Source organism: Xyrauchen texanus, chromosome 12 (genome assembly GCF_025860055.1).
Source record: "Xyrauchen texanus isolate HMW12.3.18 chromosome 12, RBS_HiC_50CHRs, whole genome shotgun sequence".
In the NCBI taxonomy this organism is placed as follows: Eukaryota; Metazoa; Chordata; class Actinopteri; order Cypriniformes; family Catostomidae; genus Xyrauchen; species Xyrauchen texanus.
The window spans coordinates 30356127-30380364 of NC_068287.1; the positions used below are offsets into that span (position 1 = coordinate 30356127).

Sequence of the window (24238 nt, forward strand, 5' to 3'; positions counted from 1 at the left end):
CTTAATTGGACAATACTAAACAATATTCAGTAAGATTCCAAAATATAAGTGAGTGAAGTTGTAGTTTTTGCAACACCCTGTCCATTCATGTTGCAAAAAGTACCTTTTTATTACTGTATTGTTGGATTGGTGTATACCATTTATATTTATTATATTACAAATTAAATACTTTTCTTCATTTTGTTCAATTAGTGAATTTGTTTTTTTATTATTTCATTAAACATTTGAATCTACAGCTAATATGGCTGATAGGATGAATAAAAAAGTATGAATTAAAATCACTTTTATGTAATTTCTGCTTGATATACAATTATCAAGATATGTTAAGAATATCAGCAACAGCCTGAAACATATTGAGGTATAATTTTTTGAGCATTTTAACTTCATATTAACCTGAGATAGGAAAAAGAATTTCAACACAAAAGTTACATACTTCAGCTTTGAGGCTGCATATGGAAACAAAACCAAATCTTGAACTCGGACATGCCTTGATGCCTTCCTACCTCCGTATACAGCCTCAGAAGAAAGACATTTTCAGATTTCGGATACAGCCCATGGCTGTTTCACAATGTGCATTCTTACATTCTCGTGGACTCGTTCGATGTCATCATCCACTGCCGTAATTCACTTCCATTACTAAAGAATGCAAGTACAGGGAATGCACAAAATTACCCATATGTGTTCTTGATTAGGCCGAACTTCAAGGATGCATCAGATGATCATTTGTGCACAAGAATCCATTCAAAGTCTAAGAAGTCACTGCGGCACTACGTGTTTTCCCTCAAAAGTTTCCCACTGTAAACTTGCACATTTTTGATGGCTTGTGAGGGTTTTCATACTCCGTCAAAATTTGTTGTTTTGTTGGGCATCATTTTAATAAAGTACTGTAATAAAGACATGGAGAAAACTAGTGATAACAGCCTTTTTTTTATTAAAATTTTTTTTACTAGTCTTGCAAAACCTCACTCGTATGATGCTAATCATGCTATCCCTGGTGTGTGATAATGCCTGTATAACTCTTACTGGCTACAATTGTGCTGGGATTATGCAACAGAAACATAGTAGCACAAATGAGAAGGCAAGTCCATACTCTGCGTCCTTAATGTTGTTGTTTTTTGACCACACAAAAGCTTAATGCTGTTTAATTAGTTGTAAACACAATCATCTCTAATTGGTCAATGACACACGGCAGCCACGAAAAGATAAATTCTCTGAATCTTGCTGGTAAGTGATACTAGCATTGGTGCAAAACAAAACGGAAGGAATTTGATGCATGAGCTTTTTTGAGGGCTGCCTCTCCCCCACTGAAAATGAAATGGGAACTTGCGGTTACCGTGTACCATGTAAAGCGGCCTTAAGTATTATTGGATAAATTCTGACTAACAGCATTCAATCTTCTTCATTACTTTACCTAATAATCAAAAAGGTGTTAACATAATTTCCATCACTGCTTATAGCTAGTGGGTATTTAGGTAATATATTTAAGAGTGCTTTATTGAAATTGGTTGAAATAGATCAGTTCCACACAAGCGATTAATGTACAGACACAGATGTAGCCCACAGCAGCCCTGTCAAGTGTTAGACAGACTTAGAATCATTACCAGAACAAAAAGACATAATTTAGTCTGACCAGCAGCCCAGCATGAGATACTGTAATTGTACGCTGTGAACGGAAGGTCCTGGCAGGCTTGTTCTCAGAGGCTAGCGATACATGTTTTGTACAATAAGCCAATAGGGTGTTAATGTAAATGAACCCAATCCTGCAGTTTCCTAATTTCCAATTTTGGCCTGTTGACTCTCCTGCCAGCATCATCGATGCTATAGAACTTAGCAATCGCCAATGAGAAGATACTACAGAAAGAACACACACTCAATAAAGACTATTAACTGCCAGGAATTAGAATAATAATAATTAAAAAAAAGATTACTGTTACCCATCCTGTTTTTAGTTATACATTCTAGATAATGTTATTGCTCTTTATTAGAGGTGGACATAGATTTTTTCCTCATTAAAAAGTTTTTACTGTAGTTTCTACTCTAATAGTAAAAACAATAGGAAAAATATGTTTGTGCGTTGAGTGTTCCAGTCATATTAGTACAGAAAAAGCTATTTTTATTCTACAAAGAACTGGGCTAAAATGTTGATATCACTTGAGCTGAATATTACTTATTTTACCTCGGTAATCCCCTATCATAGGACACTTACAGTCACCTAATAAATGTATTATTGCTGACTGTGAATAGCACATTTTTAAACTATTGCTTTTGAATGATGCTGCATCCACGCAGTTAGATTTTGAATGTCATAATGGCCAGTGCAATATAAACATTATTACTAATAACATTACTGTGTGATGTGCAATGGAATTGTTAAAATAAATAGTGTTTTCAAACAGCTTTCTCGAATATGCCTGCTGTTGATCGAACATACAGATAATCCTGCCATTGCCCCTCAACATAGGTCGAGTCAATTTTACTATGTCAAGCTGGTCGAGTTGCTCAAACAAACAAAGCAAATTTGAATAGTGCCACAGACAAACAGTGTTAAAATATTTGAGGAAATCAACCTACATTAGGGACAGGATAAAGTATTTATGATGAGCAGGAGGGCGTGGCCGGGACATGAGGCAAATGAGGGTGCACAGCCGGTGCTGAGTCAACTAATCAGTGGGAGAGGGAGTGTCATGTATGTCCCAATCCCATTAACCACCGCATCAATGATCTGTAATAAACTTGGCATAAAGCTCTATAATAGAAAAAGTAGAGTTTGTCCAATTTTTGTCCCATTTTTATCAACAACAACATAATTTACTCTACTATATCTTGCACAGCACACTTTTTGTTGTTCTGTTGATTTTAGACAACTGAGCAGAATGGCTAATAAACCCCAAAACAAATACAAAAGTGTACACAGCTATCAAGGTATATTATACAGTGAGTGGCTTGAAGTGTTTGCGTGCCTGTGAGTGATTTCAGTGGAGCAGGTGCGTGCGTGTCTGTATTTATGGGCATGGGCGTGAGGTTCTGATTCAAACGTCAGGTGAGCAGAACGTAGGGACATCCAGCAATGACTCACACTCACAGCAGGGTCAAAACCTGACAAGTAAATGTGTGTAATACTTAAAAGAGACTCATAAAGAGTCATTTTTAGTTCATTAAAAGTTAGCATTGCATAACTTGACAAATTTCTCTTCACTATAGAAATGTACAAGAATTTTTCATGACATTTTAAAAGAATATTCTGGGTTTAAAGTTAAACTCAAATTGACAGCATTTGTAGCAGAATGTTGATTATCACAAAACTAATTTTGACTCTTCATTCCTTTTCTTTAAAAATAGCAAAAACGTCCTGGTTACTTTCATAACCTATATTCCCTGATGAAGGAAATGAGATGTTGTGTTGATGTAGTGGCACTAGGGGTCGCCCTTGGGAGCCCCAAACACCTCTGATCTTTAAGAAAAGGCCAATGGGAATTGGCGAGTGGAATTTTCATGCCACTCACCCGGACATACGGGTATAAAAGGAGCTGGCTTGCAACCACTCATTCAGGTTTTGTGCTGATGAGCCAAGACAATGTCCTGGCGATTTCAGCGGGTAGTTCAGTGTTGTGGCAGGAGGGACGCAGCATCTTGTTCCCTCCTTCAGGGAACGGATGTAACGAAAGTAACATGGAAGTTCCCTATCTGTCACTCACTCGCCATTGTGTCGATATAGTGACAATATACAAACACCACAAATAGCTGAACTGTGTTACGTGTACTGGCGGTGCAAGACGGGCAGACCCTTTTGAACCTTGTACACCCGGTCATCACGTAACCTCCCCAAATGCTCTTACAAGTGTCTTACTGTCCTCTGCACCTCAGGGACATGTCGACTGCCCAAAAACAGGGACCGGTTGGCCCAGACGCAGCCTCTTCTCCTTTTTTCTCCACAAAAAGTAACAAAATCCTTCAGCTGGGGGCCATATAGGGTCCGCGTCGGGGGGTGTCCCTCCCAAGGATACCCTTCTCATGTGGAGAAGTCCCATGGTAGGTCATACCCCAGGGGGGGGAAGGAGCTCTACAAACACGGTGAATGGGGACAGAGGTTCCTCTGCCCAAGAAAGATGCGGGTTTACCAGTGGGGAAACCCGTTTTGTGGGATATACATCACAAGGGGCTACCACAGGCAACCAGTGCATTTAGAGCACCTACCCCAGTACAGGGCCAAGTTAGCAAACATACTGGGCCAACAGTGAGTTTCTCCATAAAATCGTCTGCCACAGGGCTAAGGAGGAAGGACATCCAGGGTCCATGACTTCATGAACACGACTGGGGTTAAAAGTGCATGTCTTCATCTCAGGGAGGGGAAAGGCGCTATGCACATGCGGTACACCTGGCCAGCTGTCCCGGAACTTACCTGCTTGTACCTGACAACACACGGGATGAGACCGGCACGTCCTCATCCACGATGGTGTCACCGAATAGGCCAACCTGGGAGATGGGGGTGTCAAGGAATCGAACCTTGTCAGCCTCCTTTGTCTCGAACAGGTTGAGCCAAAGGTGGCACTCCTGGACCACCAGGGTGGACATCACCTTCCCGAGAGACCGCGTCGTGACCTTCATCAAATGGAGGGCGAGATCGGTCACCGAGCACAGCTCCTGCATCAATCCCAGGTCAGGACTATCCTCGTGCAGTTCTTTCAGCACCTTGGCTTGGTGCACTTGCAGGAGAGCCATGGCGTGCAGGGCGGAGGTGGCCTGTCAAGTGGCCCCAAGCCACCAGTGACGACGTAAGCCTACAGGCCCTGGACGGGAGTCTAAGACGGTTCCGCAAGGTGGCAGTGCTCTGCGGACACAGGTGCACCACAACCGCCTAATCCAACTGGGGAATCGCCGAGAACCCGCGGGGCTGCTAGGGGGTGTGAGAGCAGTGAGAGTGGAGGAGCCTACAAATCGGGTCCAGGCAGTCAAAGTTGCCCGCCACGACCTTGTGAGCGTGTCATGCACTTCCTGGAATAAAGGAACCAGGGCAGGGCGTGGCCATGAACGGCGTTTTGGTCCCAGGAACCAATCGTTGAGCTGCAAGTGTTCAGGGCGGTGTGGAGGGTTCCACTCCATCCCGATGCTTACAGCCGCCCAGGCAAGCAGGTCCGCCAGCTCCGCGTCAGCCTGTGACTGGGTGACTGCACCCGAGGGTGGGATCCCAGCCAAGTTCTCGGCATCAGACCGGATGAGCCCACTCTACGATGCTGCAATCGAGAGCTCATCCTCTTCCCCTTCAGCCCTGAGACGAGCAGGCAGGCCCATCCCAGAACACATCCAGGGCACACGAGCGTGCTGGGGAATGGGAGGTCCATGGGGGGATTCACGGCGGAGAAGCTCCCATTGAGGTCCTCAAATCTCCCCAGTGCTAACCACTAAAGCCTCATACCCATAGATAGTAGGACCGAGGAGGGGAGCCGCTGGGATGACTTTCCCTCAGTCAAAACAAAGCCATGACCGCAACGTTGCCATGGTCATGTTCTTGCAATGAGGACATGAACCATCCACGAAAGATGTCTCCATGTGGGCAGCACCCAAACAATTGAGACTGGAATTGTGGCCGTCAGATGTGGAGACAGCCATGGCAACCAGGAATTATACACAGATGGAAAGGCATCTTGAAAAAGACATTCCATCAGTGCCACTCTTTTAGTAGGAAATACACTCTTTTTTGTGAAAAGAATATACTCTTTTAGCAGCTGAAGTGCCCAGGGGCGTTCTCTGCACAACGCCGGTCCAAGAGGAGGGGAAACAGCTAGAATGGGCCATAAATACAACAGCTTCACTGATTTCAGAGGTGAATGGACTGACAGAGGAATTCAGCTCGCTAAACACAACCGCTTGGCTCCGAAGAAAAAATCTGAATGAGTGGTTGCAAGCCAGCTCCTTTTATTCCCGTATGTCCAGTGGAGTGGCATGCAAATTCCACTCACCAATTCCCATTGGCCTTTACTCAAAGATCAGATGTGTTTGGGGCTCCCAAGGGCAACCTCTAGTGTCACTACATCGATACAACGTTGAGTGAGTGACAGATAGGGAATCTGGGTTACAGTGAGGCACTTACACTGGAAGTGAATGGGGCCAATCTGTAAACATTCAAATGCTCACTGTTTTAAAAGTATAGCCACAAGACAAACAATATGCATGTTAACATGATAATGCCACAAACCCTAAGACCGACCATAAAACTACGATTTAAAAAACTTAAAAGCTCAAATATTACACACGTTTTAACTGAATAATTAATGTATTTGCTTTTATAAAACATTCACATTTCTGCCAAAAATTGGCCCCATTCACTTCCACAGTAATTGCCTTACTGTTACCTAGTTTTTGCTTTTTGTAAAGGGACAAGTGGAAATAAATTTTTGTGCTTATCAACATTATGCCAAAATACTGTAAATTTAGCTTAACTTGTATTGAACCCATAATAATCCTTTAAGATACCTAATTTCCATTACATGTTCTGGCCTGGAAATCTCTATTTTAAAATTCCCTGCTATTTTCAGGTTTTCTCTGACTGTGGGAACCTTGTGGGAACCCGGAAAATTATAAGAACATCTGATACATATGCTGATACATAAACTCAATATACGCATTACACACTTTCTGACAATCTGTATTTATCTTCCAGGAACATACAGTACATACAAATGTCAATGAAAATTATGAAGTGTATTAGAAACAAATGTGAATATCAGAGATAACATTTTGCTGTACACATACAGTATATGCACATGACTGAGTTCATTTGGACTGTTCCCAAGTTGTCCGATCTATTTACCAAAGCAAAGGCAATGAAAGTTTGATGTTTATATAAAAATGATGAAGAGATTTGGGGTCTGTGAGAGGCTGTTGTTGTGGACTGTGATAACATCATCTAAAAGTGTTCTGATCTTTGGGGACTTCTCAGTTTGCTTCCTTAATTTGTCTGGGAAATTGGCCAAAAGAAATCATCCTGATGAGCTGGAGCTCTGTGGCACTTCGTGCTTTAAAAGTAAATTGAACCAAATTGCAGCGTCAATTCGCATTTGGAGAAAAAGCAAGAACAGAGTCTAGTCAAAATACAGATTTATATGCAAGTTTGGTCATGAAAATGTTTCTGTAATCCAGCTTCTGGGAGATTCTGCAGCTCAAGAGCATGACTAACAACACGAAATAAATAGGTTCAATTCCCAGAGACATGCACATATTGATAAAATGCACAGCTAGAATTCACTTTAAGTTTCTATGGATAGAAGCATCTGCCAAATGTATAAATGTTTAGAGGAATTTTATAAAAATGTGAATCATGCCACCATGTTATAACTGTTGTTTTTTTCCTTCAAAGAATGTAATGGTAAAGGAGTGAAAAAACAGAATCAACAGATGCCTGAGCATATCTATGTGACAATTCAGCCATGTGTTCAAGTGTGAAAGTGTCTGGACGTGTGTATAAGCGTGTAAACGCAGATGTATGTTCAGTTCAAAGTATTCCATCACATCATAATCATCTTGACACCAATCACCTGCTATAACACATTATGCAAGACAAGTATCACATGAATGACCAAAATCACGTCAACAGAATTTCACTTCCTTATATTCTCTCTGCCCACAGAAAAAATAACACTCTTGTTATTTTAAACACCTAAGAGGACACCAACTGCAGGTATACAGTACCCTTGGAGCAACCTGGGTTTAAATGCCTTGCTCAAGGTCACAGTGATGAGAAGATTGTTTTATTGGGAGGGAGGACGAGTTGACCACTGATGTATATCTTCATCCACATTGCAACTCAGGTAGAAATAATGGAGATTACACTGGAACAAGATAAAGGCCATGATCTAGATTAGCATCCCTTGTGCTGGTGAGCAGAATATAAAATAAATCTGTTTTTGCTTCTATACATATCTCTCTCCCTGCTCCAGCCTGACAGCTCTTTGACATAATCTGGATACTATATGAATGTCTGCAGATTTTCTCTCTCTGATAATTCCTCTGACACTGAGAGAGCTGGGTGTCACTGGGAACACTAGGCCCTCTGATCCAGGGTCAGTGAGAGTGAATGTCTTGATTACTGCTCTCCACAGGTTTAAGGAGACAGAAGTGGGAGTAAGAGGCTGTGGATTAGGGGCCAATTATGGTATTTACTGCTTGTTGCATTCCAAGAAAAAGCTGCAAATGTGAGTTACGCTTGACGTCCACCTAACAAGCCCAGCATAGCCTGCCTGCAAATCAGTTCACGCAAAATTGTTTCCAGAACCTCATGTATGATGAACGTAGTATACGTGTCAAGAACATGTCCAGGTCATATTTTACCCCAAGAAAGAAACAATTCTCCAATTCTATGTAATACAAAAAAGAAAAAAATAATAATGCTATATTATTTAAATTGTAAAGTATTTATAAATCATAGTAGTATTTGCTATAGTGCCTTTAAATTATGTTTATTTAGATCAGAAAAAAACATATTTTAGTATTACAGTGTTTATAAAACTATAAACATTACTGTATTATAGTAATGAGAATCTAATGAAAACCACCACTGGGATTTACAAAGAAGGGATTTACAAAGAATCACAACATTGTATTACAGTGTTATTTTTACTGCAATAAAGGAGTTACAAGGAAGCTCAACGTTGTTTTACAGTATTTCTTTACTGTAACACAGTAAAAAAATAAAATAAAAAATAAAGTAGAAAATCACCATTGAGAATAAATTAAATTAAAAAAAGCTCAATGTTGTATTATAGAATTGTTTTACTGTAATACAATAAAAAGAAACTGTATTAGGGTGCTTTCACACTTGGTTCGATTGCTTGAACCGATCATATTTTTTGGAAAACAGCATTCACATTATCTTAACAAACTGAACTTGTATATCATTTGACTCTGGGTGTGCACCAAAAGTGCTAGTGTGAAAGTACACTTATAGTAATGAGAATCACCAATGAGAATATGGTATTAAATAAACATTTTACTTTTGCTTTTGAAATGTGTGAAATATGACTTGGAAATGCTTTTATGAGCTTCAAGCAAATAACTATGAGAGGATCCAGCAAAATATGTACATATGAGACAGAATGTATGCAATTATTTGTGTATGCACATCATTTCAACATGTATGACCTTAGTGTATATATATATATATATATATATATATATATATATATATATATATATATATATATATATATATATATATGTATGAATAAATGCATAGACATATGTGTGTTTGTGTGTACCTGTGGCCTGTGAGCTGTCAGCTTTTTTACTGTAGCACAAGAGGAGGTCTGTTCCAATCGCTTTGACATAGACAAAGCACTGCCATTTTCACCAATTCCCCTGGTTCAGTGATCTCTCACACTCTCTCTTCCTATCTCTCTCTCTCTCTCTATCTGTATGTGATAAGTAGATCTGTGGCTTGGCTCTACTAGAGGTGAAAGGTCACTAAATAGGATAAACACACAGACATTGTTCATCTCTCTTTGTGCATTTCCTCTGGGAGAAAATGCTGTTTTCTAATTCCTTCTCTTCACACAGCCTTTTTTCTTCCAATAGCCATTGTCTGTTGTTCATTATCCTGCTCACTCTATCTGTCACTGAGTCATGCTGTTCTGGGCACAGCCTATAACAGCCCCTGCCAACACCACAGTTAGAGACTCAGTGGTCCACCTACCTGTTTATTGCCAGAGTCTTAACAGACAGCAGTCATGACCTCCCGCAGACACACGTACATAGACACGCTGCAAAACAGAATGCATCAGCTGTGTCTCTCTCCTTTTCTCTTACAAACACAAATTATCTGATTCAGAGGCAGATGACAGTTAGTTTAATGGGAATTGTGAGCAAGAGAGAGTGAGAACAAAATAGCAGTGGATGAGAGCAGACCTGACACCTCACAATCTGAAACTAGAAAATAATGAAACTTTCTGCTCTTTTTTTAATCATTCCAGAGAACAGTAGTTAACTTGTTTGCAAAGCAGTGCTATATTCACATTCCTGAAACTTAAAGAGATAGTTCAACCAAAAAGGAAAATTCTCACCTCGTTTACTCACCATCGTGCCATCCCAGATATATATGACTTTCTTTCTTCTGCTGAACACAAACTAAGATTCTTTTGGAAGAATATCTCAGCTCTGTACATCCATACAATGCAAGTGAATGGCAGCAAGAACTCTGAAGCTCCAAAAAGCATATCAAGGCAGCATAAATGTAATCTGTGTGACTCCAATGGTTAAATTCATATTTTCAGAAGTGATATGATAGGTGTGGGTAAGAAACAGATCAATATTAAAGTCCTTTTTACTATAAATCTTAACTTTCACTTTCTTCCACTTTTGTTTTTGGTGAATATCGCCACCTACTGAGCAGGGAGGAGACTTTATAGTAAAAAAAGGACATAAATATTGGTCCGTTTCTCACCCACACCTATCATATCGCTTATGAAGATATTCATTTACCCACTGGATTTGTATGGATTACTTTTATGCCGACTTTATATCCTTTTGAAGCTTTTGGAGTTCTGGTCACCATTCACTTGCATTGTATGGACCACAGAGCTGACATTCTTCTACAAATCTTAATTTGTGTTCAGTAGAAGAAAGTAATACACATCTGGATGGCATGAGGGTTAGTTAGTAAATGTTGAGAGAATTTTTTGTTGAACTATAGCTTTAAATTCTGAAATATTGATTAGGAGTTTGCTCTTCTGTAAGACTCCATTCAGACTTTATATTGTAGAGAATTTCCCCCTTACTTATTTCTGTAATTAAATATTTGAAAGCTTGAAAATGTCCCACTGACTTACATTGCTAGAATTCCCAGCATTCAAAATGAAGCATAATAATATTTACATACTGAATTGTGATTGATATGCATTCTTACATCTAATTGTATATGGAATTGTGATCTGTCTTTTCTTCCTTGCATCTATTTAAGCATATATTGCACTTTAACACTACAAATACTTTGTCAAGTTATGTGTTAATGCTCTGGATATTTGACAGAAAACAAGACATGCACTAAGTGTATCAGTAACACTGCATAGCGGAGCTTATGAGCCATTTCATTTTAGTGGAACCAAACCTTAATACCCTAGCTTACAAAAAGCTCTGTTCTTTTGCTGACTTGTGCGTACTGGCATTTCCAACATGTAATACATATCTACTTTTATTATGTTGGCCTTTTTGACAGACACTTTGTTGATAGGAATAGTAGAAAGACAGGAAATAGTGTAGAAATGAAGGAGGAACAGGATTAGGATAGGACATTCAAGTTGGACACAAAAGTTGTGTCAGCCACAAGAATGCTTTGGCTTAACGTTTTGGAGCACATGTGTGCAAACATAGCAGAACTACAATGGGTGCCATGTTGCAATGCACCCATGGTCAACTAAGCAGACAAGGCTATGAAATAAAGAATGATATTGATAATAATATTATGATCAAGGGATATTAAATAGCTTTAATAAAGCTTTAGCTAAATAAACAATTTTGTGACATTTTCCTACTGCTATTGACTTTATCCTATATCCATTCATTTCTGAATATTGAGCCAAACCCTGGCTTTCTCAAATGCACCCACATACCTAAAATGCAAGCCTCCATCTTCATTATTCAAATGTTAAACTTGCACAAATGAAGTCCTCAAATCACATATTTGCTTAAGCTCACAATTTCTGTCCCAAGAAAGCAAAGTAAAAAAAACAAGAAAACAAATGTAATTTTCATTTAAACAAAGCTGGTATATCCATGAATTTCCATGCTGGTCCAGGCTGGTCTGGTGCTGGTCTAGCTTGTGGACCAGCAAACACATGGTGTTCACCAGCAAAACATACAGTAGCTTATGCTGATAACCAGCCAGACCGGTCTTTTTAGCAGAGTTAGTATTTTTCTACGGCACTGAGAGATTTCCTCAAGCTCAATGCCCTGTCTGAGGCAACAACTATATTTGGAATTGAGACAAGCACCCTTTGCCAAAAAAGTATAAAAAAAAAAATAAAAAATGGTCACCATGAGGGACAGGCCTACTAAACACTAGATATCTATTTGTGGCATTCACTTTCTCAGGCAGAGTGTGGAAATACTCATGGCTGAACACTGATGGAGAGGAAGCCATTTAAACCAGACTATATTTCTGAAACCCACCCAGCATGACAAATAAACATACTCTCAGACTAGGAATTCAAGAACATTGGTTTTGTTGTGACCTGGGACAAGACACTTAGCTGTAGCATTCTGATATAGTCAGAAGAGATACATACAAAAACTGAGAAACTTCTGATAACATGCAAATATTTAAAATAGGTCATGAAGATATACTTAAATCAGAGAAGTGAGAGAAAGATAGAAGGTATTCCAAAAGAGTTGCACAAGAGAAGTATTTTGAGGTGCTGTTTGTAATAAAAACAATCTGTTTGAACTGCTGTTAAACTCATTGCAGAGACCACAACCTGAAAACTTTTTAAAACAGTCACAAATGGACATGAAGACTAATCCACTACAGCTATTGTGTTTACGTGTCTATTTGTTTTGAAGACAAATCCTGTTTCAGGAAGTATGAACTGTGGCTCAATTTCAAGGCACAAAAGACATTTGTTAGCGCAAAACAAAATTTAGAAACAGCAATTTGAGCTCTGGACAACCCAGAAAGGTCATAGGGCAGAGACCAAGAGACTAGCACAGCAAATGTGTTTTCTAACTCCGCCAATGCCGGCAACAAACAAGAACATCTGAAAAACTGAATTTAACTTCAAACAGACTGCTTAATGTCTGAGCAATGAAAGACATGTACCTAAATATTAAGCATTTGTTGCTCTGTTTCATGTTCGTCACCCACACTGGTGTTATTGCGACACAGTTTCAGCTGTTTTACAACTTACTGTGTCAAATAAAACTTAAACACACCATCTGTTTCCCAGATAGGAGATGTCTTTGAGCAACAGCATTTCATTCACACAGATGAAGATGAAGCACCAATTTTTTGGACCTTACTGATCCAAAACTTTAGATGATATCCAGTATATTTGTCGCCTCAATGTGGTGTCATCTTTCCAGCCTTTTTCTGAACGTGGAAATGTACTGTAACGGACACCTGTTTTCGCTTTCTGGTTTCCAGTGTTTTTTTACTCGCATCGACATATGTTCCTAGCATATAATATGATGTTTTTTGTATTAAATTTGTAAAAAATTGTCAAAAAAACCCCAAACAAAATAACAACAACATTTGGTTCCATAATTCCAATATCTCAGAGACCGTTTTTTGACGGTCCTCATCTGTAAAAGTATAAGGACTGGGTGGATGACATGAAGCTTTGAATCGAGGTGAGTTATGTTGATATCATAAACTACTTCAAATTGTTATGAAAGTCAACAAAACATACATTGAGCTTAAACTTATTTTTACTGCAAAAAACACTCTGTCTGGAATGCTCGGATTCGTATCCAATAAACAGTCCAGTGGCGATTAGAATCATCATGGCAGTGCCCAGTCAGGAAACTAGTCTAGACTAACTAGACTAGTCAGGAAAAATGTGGGGAACAAAAACACACTTAAAAGGTTTTAGCTTCTCTATATTAAAGGAATAGTTCACTCAAAAATGAAACTTCTGTCATCATTTGCTCACCCTTGTGTTGTTCCAAACCCAAATTACATTCTTCCACAGAACATAAAAGAATATGTTAAGTAGATTGACAGCTTTAAGGCGAAAGTATACTCTTTGTTACGGATCCCTCCACACACAGTATGTGTGATGCAAATTGAGTCATCAGCACAGCCATGCGGCTTGACTGCGTGCCACCTAGATTTTCTTGACTCACGCACGTGTTCCTCGTCTATGCGCGTCGCCTGCGCATGTGCTGGCCATTGACTGTACTTAAGAGGGTCAAAAAGCAGTTGAAGTGTGCATGTGTCAAATGCTTTCCTATTCGTTCATGGTCAGAAATGTATTCTCACAAAGGCAACGCTGACGGCCGGGCAAAAGCCGGAACATGCAAAAACGAAGTATACCTGGGCATTTAGCCACCATTCACATTCATTGCCATACAATGCAAGTGAATCGTGACGAGTTTGTCATTCTCCCTTATAGAGGGTCTCCCTTATAAGAGTTTGTCATCCTCCTCTTTTTGTGTTCCACAGAAAAAATAAAGTCAAGTAAATGATGACAGAATTTTCATTTTTGGGTGACCTTACCTAACACTTTAAGCTGAGTAATGAAAAGAGGTGGGTCCTCTATTCTGCTGGATTTATAAAATGGAGCTCAGGCCAGATTTACGAACACAGCCGTACCGCCCAAAGTCCACCTGATCTGGAATTAGAGCACTGTACCATCACTCAGCATATACAGACTTTAACGCTCCATTACCACAGCACTCTGACTGATCTGTGGTCAGCCTAAATTTACTGCGCAATGTCAGATTCAGACACGCAAATGGTGTCGAGGCGGTATGTGTGGGTCGAGTGTATGAAGAGGAGGGAGGGGAAGAGAGTGATAGACAGAGAGAGATGGTAGTCCTCCGTAATTACTTTAACATGCTGTGACATTAATCACACACCATAGAGTTCTTATTGAGTGCCTGGCGAGAAAATAGTCAAAGGTGATCGAGGAGGGGGAAAGAGAGTATAGAGTGAGAGAAAAAGAGGCCAGAACATATTGTAAGAAGCTTACTCATCTTAAAGGACTATTTTAACCAAAACTGAAAATGTTGTCATGTTTTTTTCACCCTCATGTTCTTCCAAACCTGTATGGTGTTATTTATTTAATGGAACACAAAGTAACATTTTTTAAGAATTATTATGTAGTTATTTCCATGCAAAATCAGTTCATATAGATCAAGGAATGTCAAACTACAAAATGCACTATAAAATTTGTCAATATGACTTGAGCACTATATTCGAAGTCTTCTGAGGTCATATAATAGTTTTGTCTGAGCTTTGTGTTATTCAGTGATAATCTTCACAAACTTGCATCCTGCCCAACTAAAAAAGGCATGTTATCAACAATGGCATCAAAATGACATTGGTTCAAGCATGTATTAAGCAAACATGAAACAACATTTATTTAAAAAATTTTTATATATATGAGAAGTTTGGCAAGATGTGAGCTTTGGGGGAGGGCAAGATTATCACTGAATGATGAAATATACTGTATAATGAAAAAAGACTGAAATTTTGGCCTGTTCCTCACACAAACCTACTGTATGGCTTCAGAAAACTTGGAAAATAGTGCACAAGCCATATGGACCTCAATGAAGAATACTTTTGTGATGTTTTTTTTTTTTTTTTTTTTTTTTTGTAGATTGACCAGCCCTATGAGTCACTATGAACAACAAGATAAAAAAAAAATAATAACTTTTGTGTTTCTTAGTTGAACAAAAATATAAAAAAAATGAAATTGCTTTTTTGTTTCACAGAAATTTAAAATTGTATGGGTTCGGAAAGACATGAGGGTGAGTAAATAATGACAGCATTTTAATTTTGTGTGAACTATCCCTTTAAGATCATTCAGCCTCCGAAAGGCATATGAAGAGGGACAAAGAGTTAAAGGGGGATTCAAAAACACGGGAAACACAGGAAGAGAGAGGTTGAGAAGGTGAGTGAGAATCAGTTTAGCCCTATTCATGGAACAAGGGGCTGAATTAGGCAGTCTGGCACAGACAAAGTCATGGGGCCTGGCTTGCATTAAGCGTTCAAATTCATTGCGTGAAACAGTCAAGTTCTTCCACTCCAGACTCCGTAAACCATTTTCTCAGTAAACCACCTCACATTGTCCTAAAAAAGAGAATACACAACTGTTTGCTTGATTATATACACCCATTAATAATGGATGTAGTTGAAATAGACAAAGCCACTAATTAGAAGAGGAAGTTCACATGTATTCAGAATGTTAGTATATTAAGAATGGCATTTTTTTTTTTTTCATTCTTTTAAAGTCTCAAGCACTATCAATCTATTTTCACCTTTATATTTATATAAAGCAGAAAGCATAAAAAAACAATAAAAAAGGTCTAAACACTTTAGTTTAATTTTTCAATCCATAGCCTTGTTCCATCTTTTAGCCTTCCTAATTTTTTTTGGCTCTCAGTCATTAGAATATATGGGTTCAAATGTGCAATTAAACGGATAGATCACCCAAAAATGTAGATTCTGTAATCATTTACTCACATCTAGGTTGTTCCAAACTGGTACAAATCCTAAAATCTAAGCTAACATTCAAGTCATATGGATTGTAACAACATGAAGGTGAGTAAATGATGACAGGATTTTAAATTGTGGGTAAACTATCCCATTAAATATAAACAGACATTTGACCCCATATATTCTAATGATTAAGGCCTTTCTAAATAAGGAAGACAAAAAAAAACAACAAGGCTATGGATTGAAAACTGATACTAAATGGTTTAGGAAGTGTTGACAGATTCTAATCTTCCAACAGTATTGGGAGTCAAAGGTTTGGAAAATCATTATTCTATTAGGGCTGTGTGATGACAGGCGTTGTCAGAGTTGGTATGCTATGGGCAGAGGATTGATGTCTGGGTGGCATTGCAATGAGCCAATTGAAGGTGGATGAATGTTTTGTTCTAGATTCAGTCTGTAGTTAGAGTTCAGTGTTTGTGGGTCTCTCCAGTAATAAAGGCAAAATGTGTTGTCTAGGACTGCCAAACATTATTATAAAATGCACACAAACATACATACTGGTAAGCCTTTGCACAATGGACCCTTTTGTGGACAGTATGAGAACATCCATCCCTTTGATACACTAAAAGAGCACCAATTTAAGTGTTTTGACAAGAGCAACAATGCACAAAAATTATTAAAAAGATAACGATTCATTTCCCCAACATATTAAATGTGCTGAGAAAAGAAAGAGGGGTATAATTTCCTCTCTTATCTAATCTCTCATATTACTAAATAATTAGCAAATTGCCCCTTGGGCTTGATAAACGAGTACTGCACTTTAATTTAAATATTTCTGAAATGTACACTATTTGATTTTATCAAAGCCCCCGGTCCCCTGGTTTCCCAGAAGTGTGAAATGTGTTTCAGCCTCTGCAGAATTGCATTTCACAGCTTGACTGTGCTCAGTTCTTTAAAGCATATTAAATTAATTTCAGCATACCTTTGACCATTAATAAAGTCATCAAAGTATCTCTTTATCTTTCTTTCTCTTGCTCCCTCGCTCCGTTTACTACCTCCACACAATAAAATCATAACAAGTTACTGCGACATCCTATTAAGTCACAGAAATAAATTTGGCACGCTGTGTAAATGTGTGCTAATGTCCTCTCAGAAACTGCCTCTGTTTGCAGAATTCCAGCTCACTAGTTGGCCAACAGCAGGAGACGGGTAGAGCGAGCTGTGCGCTCTGCTTTGCAGTAACAGCGAACGGTGCTGATTAGATCCCTGTGGCTTTTAAAGCTATTTGGGCCTGTGTAGGAAAAGACCTGTGCCCATCGTGTATAAAAGACTTTCTCTGAGTCCAGCCAAATGAGAATGTCAGCCAAACCAGCGCAGAGACGTGAAATTCGATTTAAGACACTTTCCAAAGGAGTCTGAGTCCCTAAGGCAGCCACGGCTTACTGGCAGAAACGCACAAAAAGGGAAAGATCAACTTTCAAACTTCAAACGGCAATGAAAACTCAGCCTTGCCTTTGCAAACCATGCCAAGAAGACATTATTAATGCAATTTAAACCCTTACCTATGTAATTCAAGCTATTCTTTAATAATTCAGTATTGTAATTTATTATTTAACTGCAAGATTTCATTTTGAACATTTTGGATCTTGACTGACAACACAACTTCCAACAGAGCCTTTCAAACTATATTTTACTGTTGACACTTTAACTGAATGTCATTGTCAATGTAGACAACTTGTGAAAGTGTCGTTGTTCAACACAATGAGCGAAACGCCAAGCTGCTTACGTCAAGTTGTCACTTCCAGTGCATTTAGATTAGCTTGTCATTGCAATCCCACAGCACTTAATCACTGACTTGCTGACTAAACAGCAGGATTTAATAACTACTGGCAATGGACCTCAGTCAGAGTAGGCACCGCATTTATTTTGTCTCGAATTAAAACAAGCCTTTAAGGTAAAGAAGTACAGTTCCTTCAATGTCTTGTACTTCTCCTGACAAAAGATTAAGGACCAGTTAGAACAAATGAATGCAATGAATGGAACAGAATCCAGGTGTCTTGTGTGTTTTATGAAGTTGAAGTTATTTTAACTTGACATGCCTTTTTTTTAAACGCAGGGCTCCTGAAAAATAAAAAAAACAGGCAGAAGCTTGTTTACTGAAAAATGTAAAATTCTCTCATCATTAACTTACCCTCTTGCCATCCCAGATGTGTATGACTTTCATCTTCTCAGCCCTATTGGTCCTTTCAATGCAAGCGAATAGTGGCCAGACCTTTGAAGCTCCAAAAATCACTTAAAATCACATGCAGCATAAAAATAATCCATGGTTAAAGTGGTTAAATCCATATCTTCAAAAATTATGGTAATAATTTTGGATGGTAATATGAATAGTATAACCTATTGAACAAACTATATTTATGTACCTGATTTTTAAATCGTGAAAAAATAAATATGGCTTCTAACTTGATTAAGGTCCATTTAGGTCAACTAGTTACTATGAATCTGCAAACCATAGTATAAAATTTCTACAGGAGTCTGAATGCTCTACTCACGACCTCCATGTGCTGTGTAATAAAGGATATGGGCTCAACACCATGCGAATGCACCAGTTGCGTGGGAAGGTGGTCTGCTTGAGACAGAAGAAAACTACTGGCGCCAACTCAGGAAATGGCACGACCAAAGTGCTGAGGTCACTGCCTGCATCATCGCACGGCCCCACTTCTTCGATGATGTCATCCCCCTGGGAGGAGCCAAAGTCCTCGCACCGCCCCACCCCCACCTGGCTCACGCCAAGCGGCACTGGACACTCCTCGGTCGTCATGGTGACGGAGCAGCAGCCTAAGAAAGGAGAAGAAAAAGAGGCATCAGTACCCACTGGGCAGTTTAGGTCAATACAAGCTCTACAATTGCAGCAACAGTGAAATAAATTACTTGGAAACACTCATAAAATCATTTAAGAGAGAGCTTGGTTCACTCATATTGTGCTGGTGCTGTTGTGTTCGCCTGTGCCAGTGCTGATCTGCTCTGTCATCTGCTCATCTTTCATGGGTCTGGAATAAAAACAACTCCAAATCCGTAATAAATGCTGAACAGCATATTGCGCTACATACCGCTCATTCACTGATTGCATGCAGTGACTCATAAAACAGGAGATATGAGTGTGGCTGAGGGTTCTGCAACAATAGACGCATCCCTCACCTGACTGCGAGTCTCACAGACGTCTTACAGTAGTCCATGAGGTTCCATTAGCCCTGTTCACTTCAATTAAGTCTAACAAGCCACTTTCCTTTTGTCTCAGAACACGAAATCTACCTACTGTCAGTGTTGCTGTGGTGATGAGTTGAGTTTAATTTGCAGTTTTTCCCCCTTTTCCCTCTCCTTGAGTAGCTGCTGAGGTGCCAGAGCTCCTCAACATCTAAAAAGCCTCTATTTGCAGCCATTATGACTGTAAACACAACTAAACAGGAGAAACTCAGCTACAGACAATGACAGAACCATTACACAAAGGGAAAGGATAATATGGAGGGAAAGAACAGGGCTGCAGTGTACTATTTTTTCTGTTACAATACAGTGCTTCTGTCTCGCATTCATTTAGACTGTCATCTCTCACTCTGCTAATTTGCTTCATTTTGTGGTTTATCATCATAGATTTCCTCCAAGTTTCATGGTTTCTTAATCTTTTTCCTCTCCTACTCTTGCCTCCCTCTTGTCTCACTCTTAAAGTGAGAGCGCTGTGGTAAGTCTCTCTCTTGTGTTTTAACGCTAAAACACATTAGCACTCCTAATGGGAGGATAGGCACACTCACACTCACACTCAATGCTAAAAGTTGCATGAAGCCACAGAGCACTCATGCTGACATGTCTGTTTTAAATCAGCTGCACATTGGGGCACCTTAGACTTTAGCACACATTTACCATATAGCTAAACCTTTATAAACTCACTGTCCTTGGAATATTGCATATATGCTCAGCACTATTCAGTGTACATTAGACAAACCTACAATTAACAATATAAAAAATAATAAGACAGTTATGTCTTAAACATGCTCTGAAACTCCATGCCATGTATGTGCAATAAATACAGCTAATATACACTCACTGAGCACTTTATTAGGAACACTTGTACACCTAGGTACTCATGCGATTATCTAATCAGTGAATCATGTGGCAGCAGTGCAATGCATACAATTATGCAAATACAAGTCAGGAGCATCGGTTATAAATTCAGGTCCAAATCAACCATCAGAATGGGGAAAAAATGTGTTCTCATTGATTTTGCCCATGGCATGATTGATGGTGCCAGACGGGCTGGTTTGAGTATTTCTGTAACTGCTGATCTCCTGGGATTTTCACACACAATAGTCTCTAGAGTTTATTCAGAATGGTGCCAAAAACAAAAAACATCCAGTGAGCAGCAGTTCTGCAGACAGAAATGCCTTGTTGATGAGAGAGGTCAACGGAGATTGGCCAGACTGGTTTGAGCTGTTAATAAGGTAAATCAGATAACAACTCTGTACAATTGTAGTGAGCAGAATATGATCTTAGAATGCACAACACATCAAATATTGAGACAGATGGGCTACAACAGCAGAAGACAACAACGGGGACTTTATTAGTGTTACATCTTTTGGGGCATTTGCCCTAGTGGCCATTAGAGGTAACTAGGTGTATTTAAGTACATGTTCATGTGTCTTGTTCTCGTTGAATCATTGTCTGTTAACTTGTTATCAGTTCTGTTCTGTTATTGGTTCCTGTTTAACAACAATTATTAATAATAATAGTCTTGTCAATGGTTGTCTTTGTCATGTGTTTCTCTTGTCAGTGTATTTAAGCCCTCTGTTTGTTATAGTCCCTGGTTGAGTATTGTTGATTGTAACCGTTTCCTCATCCAGTTTATCTGGTTCCTAGTCAAGTCTAGTCATTTATGTTTGTTTTGGGTTCATACTTTGGATATCAGCACTGTAAATAAATCTGCACTTGGGTTCACGCTTCAGCTACTTCGTCTCTGTCTGTTCCTTTCTTCAGCCTGCTAGTATGATACAAATAGGACCATAGTGTTCCTAATATATTGCACAGTGAGTGTATTTAGCTATATGTTTTATACATACACAACCACACCATTACTAACAGCCTAAGTTAAGGGAAGGGTGAGAAAGTAACAGAGAAAAGAGAAGAGAAAAATAAATTGGTAATAGAGGAGGAAGAGTAGGCTTGACCGAAATAGCCAAACACATTAAAGCCTTTTTATATTTTCAGAAGACATACACACACACACACACACACACACACACACACACTAAAAGCTCTTTAAATCCCTTTGACCAGGGTGCATGTGTACTTCCATCACTGTTCTCCCTGGATAGCATTTACATAGCAAAAGCTACATCAAGGCCTCAATGTCTGCCTTGATTTCCCATCACGTATCTACCTCTTTCAGAATCTCATGTCTGAATTTCTCTCCTCTATAACAATCCAGTAACACATTCAATCAACAAATTAACACTTAATATATGCATAGAGTGAAATTGCAAAGAATGAACAAAAAACATTCACTTTTCATAGCAGAACTTTGAGTGAATGAAGCACAGCAGAGATTAGATACGAATACGGTTAAAATGGGGAAATTGTCTATTGCTCTATTTAAAATTATGCTGAATGACTGAATTTGTATTCGTGTTAGTGTGTACAGAATATGATTGTTAAATATGCTGATGAAGCTAGTTACCAGAATTTGTTGTGTTTTGGATGTTGGTGTTTTTATGATATGGCTGGGCTTTTTAACTAGCTTAAGAAGAAAGACTTCTTTAGTTAACTAGTATACACTTGCATGGAAATTCATGTTGGCATAAGCTCGTCTTTTCAGCAAGGTATTGCAACATGCAGGGCTGTTTTGCATTAATGGTCATCCTGTCTGTGGGCCACTCTTAATAAATCATGAAACAATAAGAGCAATTAGCCAGGACCCATATACACACCACTTCTCTGTAAAAACCTCAACAATTAATTAAAATACCAATGTGCGTAAAATGGTCAAATAATGTGTACTTGCTAAAACTTAATTGTTGTTTCACTGTGAATAAGACATTAGTCAGTACCTGCTTTTGCTGACAGTTATGTTTTGCATCTCCTGTATTTGTCATGGTAGTTTTTGTTAGCATTACAATTCAATTTGGAGCTTCAAAAGTTGCATTGTAAAAAGTGAGCAGATTAAAATGGCCAGCATCAGGGCCAGCGCTGACCAAATTTACACAGACTCGGTAATATACGTTTAGGGAGTGGTGATACTGGCCAGCATCATGTGCTAACTTTAATGTGCTGCAGTATTAACATTGTGCGACACCACACGTTGTATTTTGACTTTGCCGTTTGCAACGCATCATTTAAATTAGTTTACACCAACTAAATACTGTTCACAAGACAGGCGCAGAGCCAACATAAATTTATCTGGTAAGAAAGTATTTTTTTAAACCTGTTTGGGTGTAAAGAGTAGTGAATTCATTTTCATGCAAATTCCACATATGTAGATATTGGGACAGTATTCCCTCAAAAGTTGAAAAAACATGTTGGTCATTTAGAAAAACTTTCAACATTAACACATCTTTGGGTCATTTCGGTTTATTTTAATATCAATTTTGTTTAATTTAATTTTGTTATCACTACACTAAACATGTTTGGCAGACATGGGACAATGGTAAATAGATTCAGAATTTATAATGTATACTTTTATTTTAACTTGATTGGCATTGATTAGATGATACTGGACATTCATTTCAATCAGAATTAATTATGCTATTTTCTGATGTAATGTTTGTAACATCTCAAAAACTTGAAAAACTCTCCTGGAAACATAATTAACAATTTTATGAAAAAATATGACTTTCTATAGCTTAGTATTATTTAAAATTTCACAACATAGTCCCACTGTTCACATATGTGGACATAAAGTTTTAGGAAAACTATCACACACATAGGATGGACAGCTGCCCATAAACGTTCTCTCTCTGTCGCACCACCGTCTGCAGTCGGCCTTTATCCCTCTCGGATGCTTGATTAGCCTGATAAGGGACCGGGTGTGTAAAATCAAGACCTAGCCCCGCCCTCCCTGTCACACAAACAAATAAACCTATTCGGAAAATGCACACAGCAGTCACGCTGTGGTCTCAGGAGGTCAAAGAATAGCGACTAATCGTACTCTTTCATGTATACAATTTAAAAATGTAACTTAAAAAATACTTAAAAGGATAGTTCACCTCAAGTCAAGTCAAGTCAAGTCAAGTGGTTTTTATTGTCGTTTCAACCATATACAGTTAGTACAGTACACAGCAAACCAAGACAACGTTCCTCCAGGACCATGGTGCTACATAAAAACAACAAAGGACCAACATAGGACCACATGAGACAACACAACGAAATAAAATACCTATATAAAATACCTATATATACCTATATAAAGTGCTGCACATGCAAACATGTGCAAAGTATGGGACAGTACAACAAATTACTGACAATGAACAGGACAATAGACACAGTGCAGCGCCGACCAGTACTCAGTAGTGCAAAAAGATGACAGTTTCTAAAAACGTAAACATAACATACTATGAGATAGTGTTCTATGCACATAGCAGTTATTGAGGTAGCAGACAGTTATAAAGTGACAGTAATTAAAGTGCAACTCAGGACACGTGTGTGTGTGTGTCAAACCAGTCTCTGACTATTGAGGAGTCTGATGGCTTGGAGGAAGAAGCTGTTACACAGTCTGGCCGTGAGGGCCCGAATGCTTCGGTACCTCTTGCCAGACGGCAGGAGGGTAAAGAGTTTGTGTGAGGGGTGTGTGGGGTCGTCCACAATGCTGGTTGCTTTGCAGATACAGTGTTTTTTGTAAATGTCTTTGATGGAGGGAAGAGAGACCCCAATGATCTTCTCAGCTGTCCTCACTATCCTCTGCAGGGCTTTGCGGTCTGAAACGGTGCAAGTCCCAAACCAGGCAGTGATGCAGCTGCTCAGGATGCTCTCAATAGTCCCTCTATAGAATGTAATGAGGATGGGGGGGTGGGAGATGTGCTTTCCTCAGCCTTCGAAGAAAGTAGAGATGCT

The 24238-nt window shown here is 39.0% G+C and overlaps 1 protein-coding gene across 1 annotated transcript in view; it reads right to left on the reverse strand.

Annotated features, from left to right (window-relative positions):
- cacna1ia (calcium voltage-gated channel subunit alpha1 Ia) overlaps window positions 1–18755 on the reverse strand; it is a 208435-nt gene extending 189680 nt beyond the window's left edge. The window contains exon 1 of the mRNA XM_052139594.1: window positions 18727–18755. Coding sequence (XP_051995554.1) covers window positions 18727–18740 — 14 coding nt within the window. The 5' untranslated portion in view covers window positions 18741–18755. The remainder of the gene's footprint in view (window positions 1–18726) is intronic.
- Between the last annotated feature and the right edge of the window lie 5483 nt (window positions 18756–24238).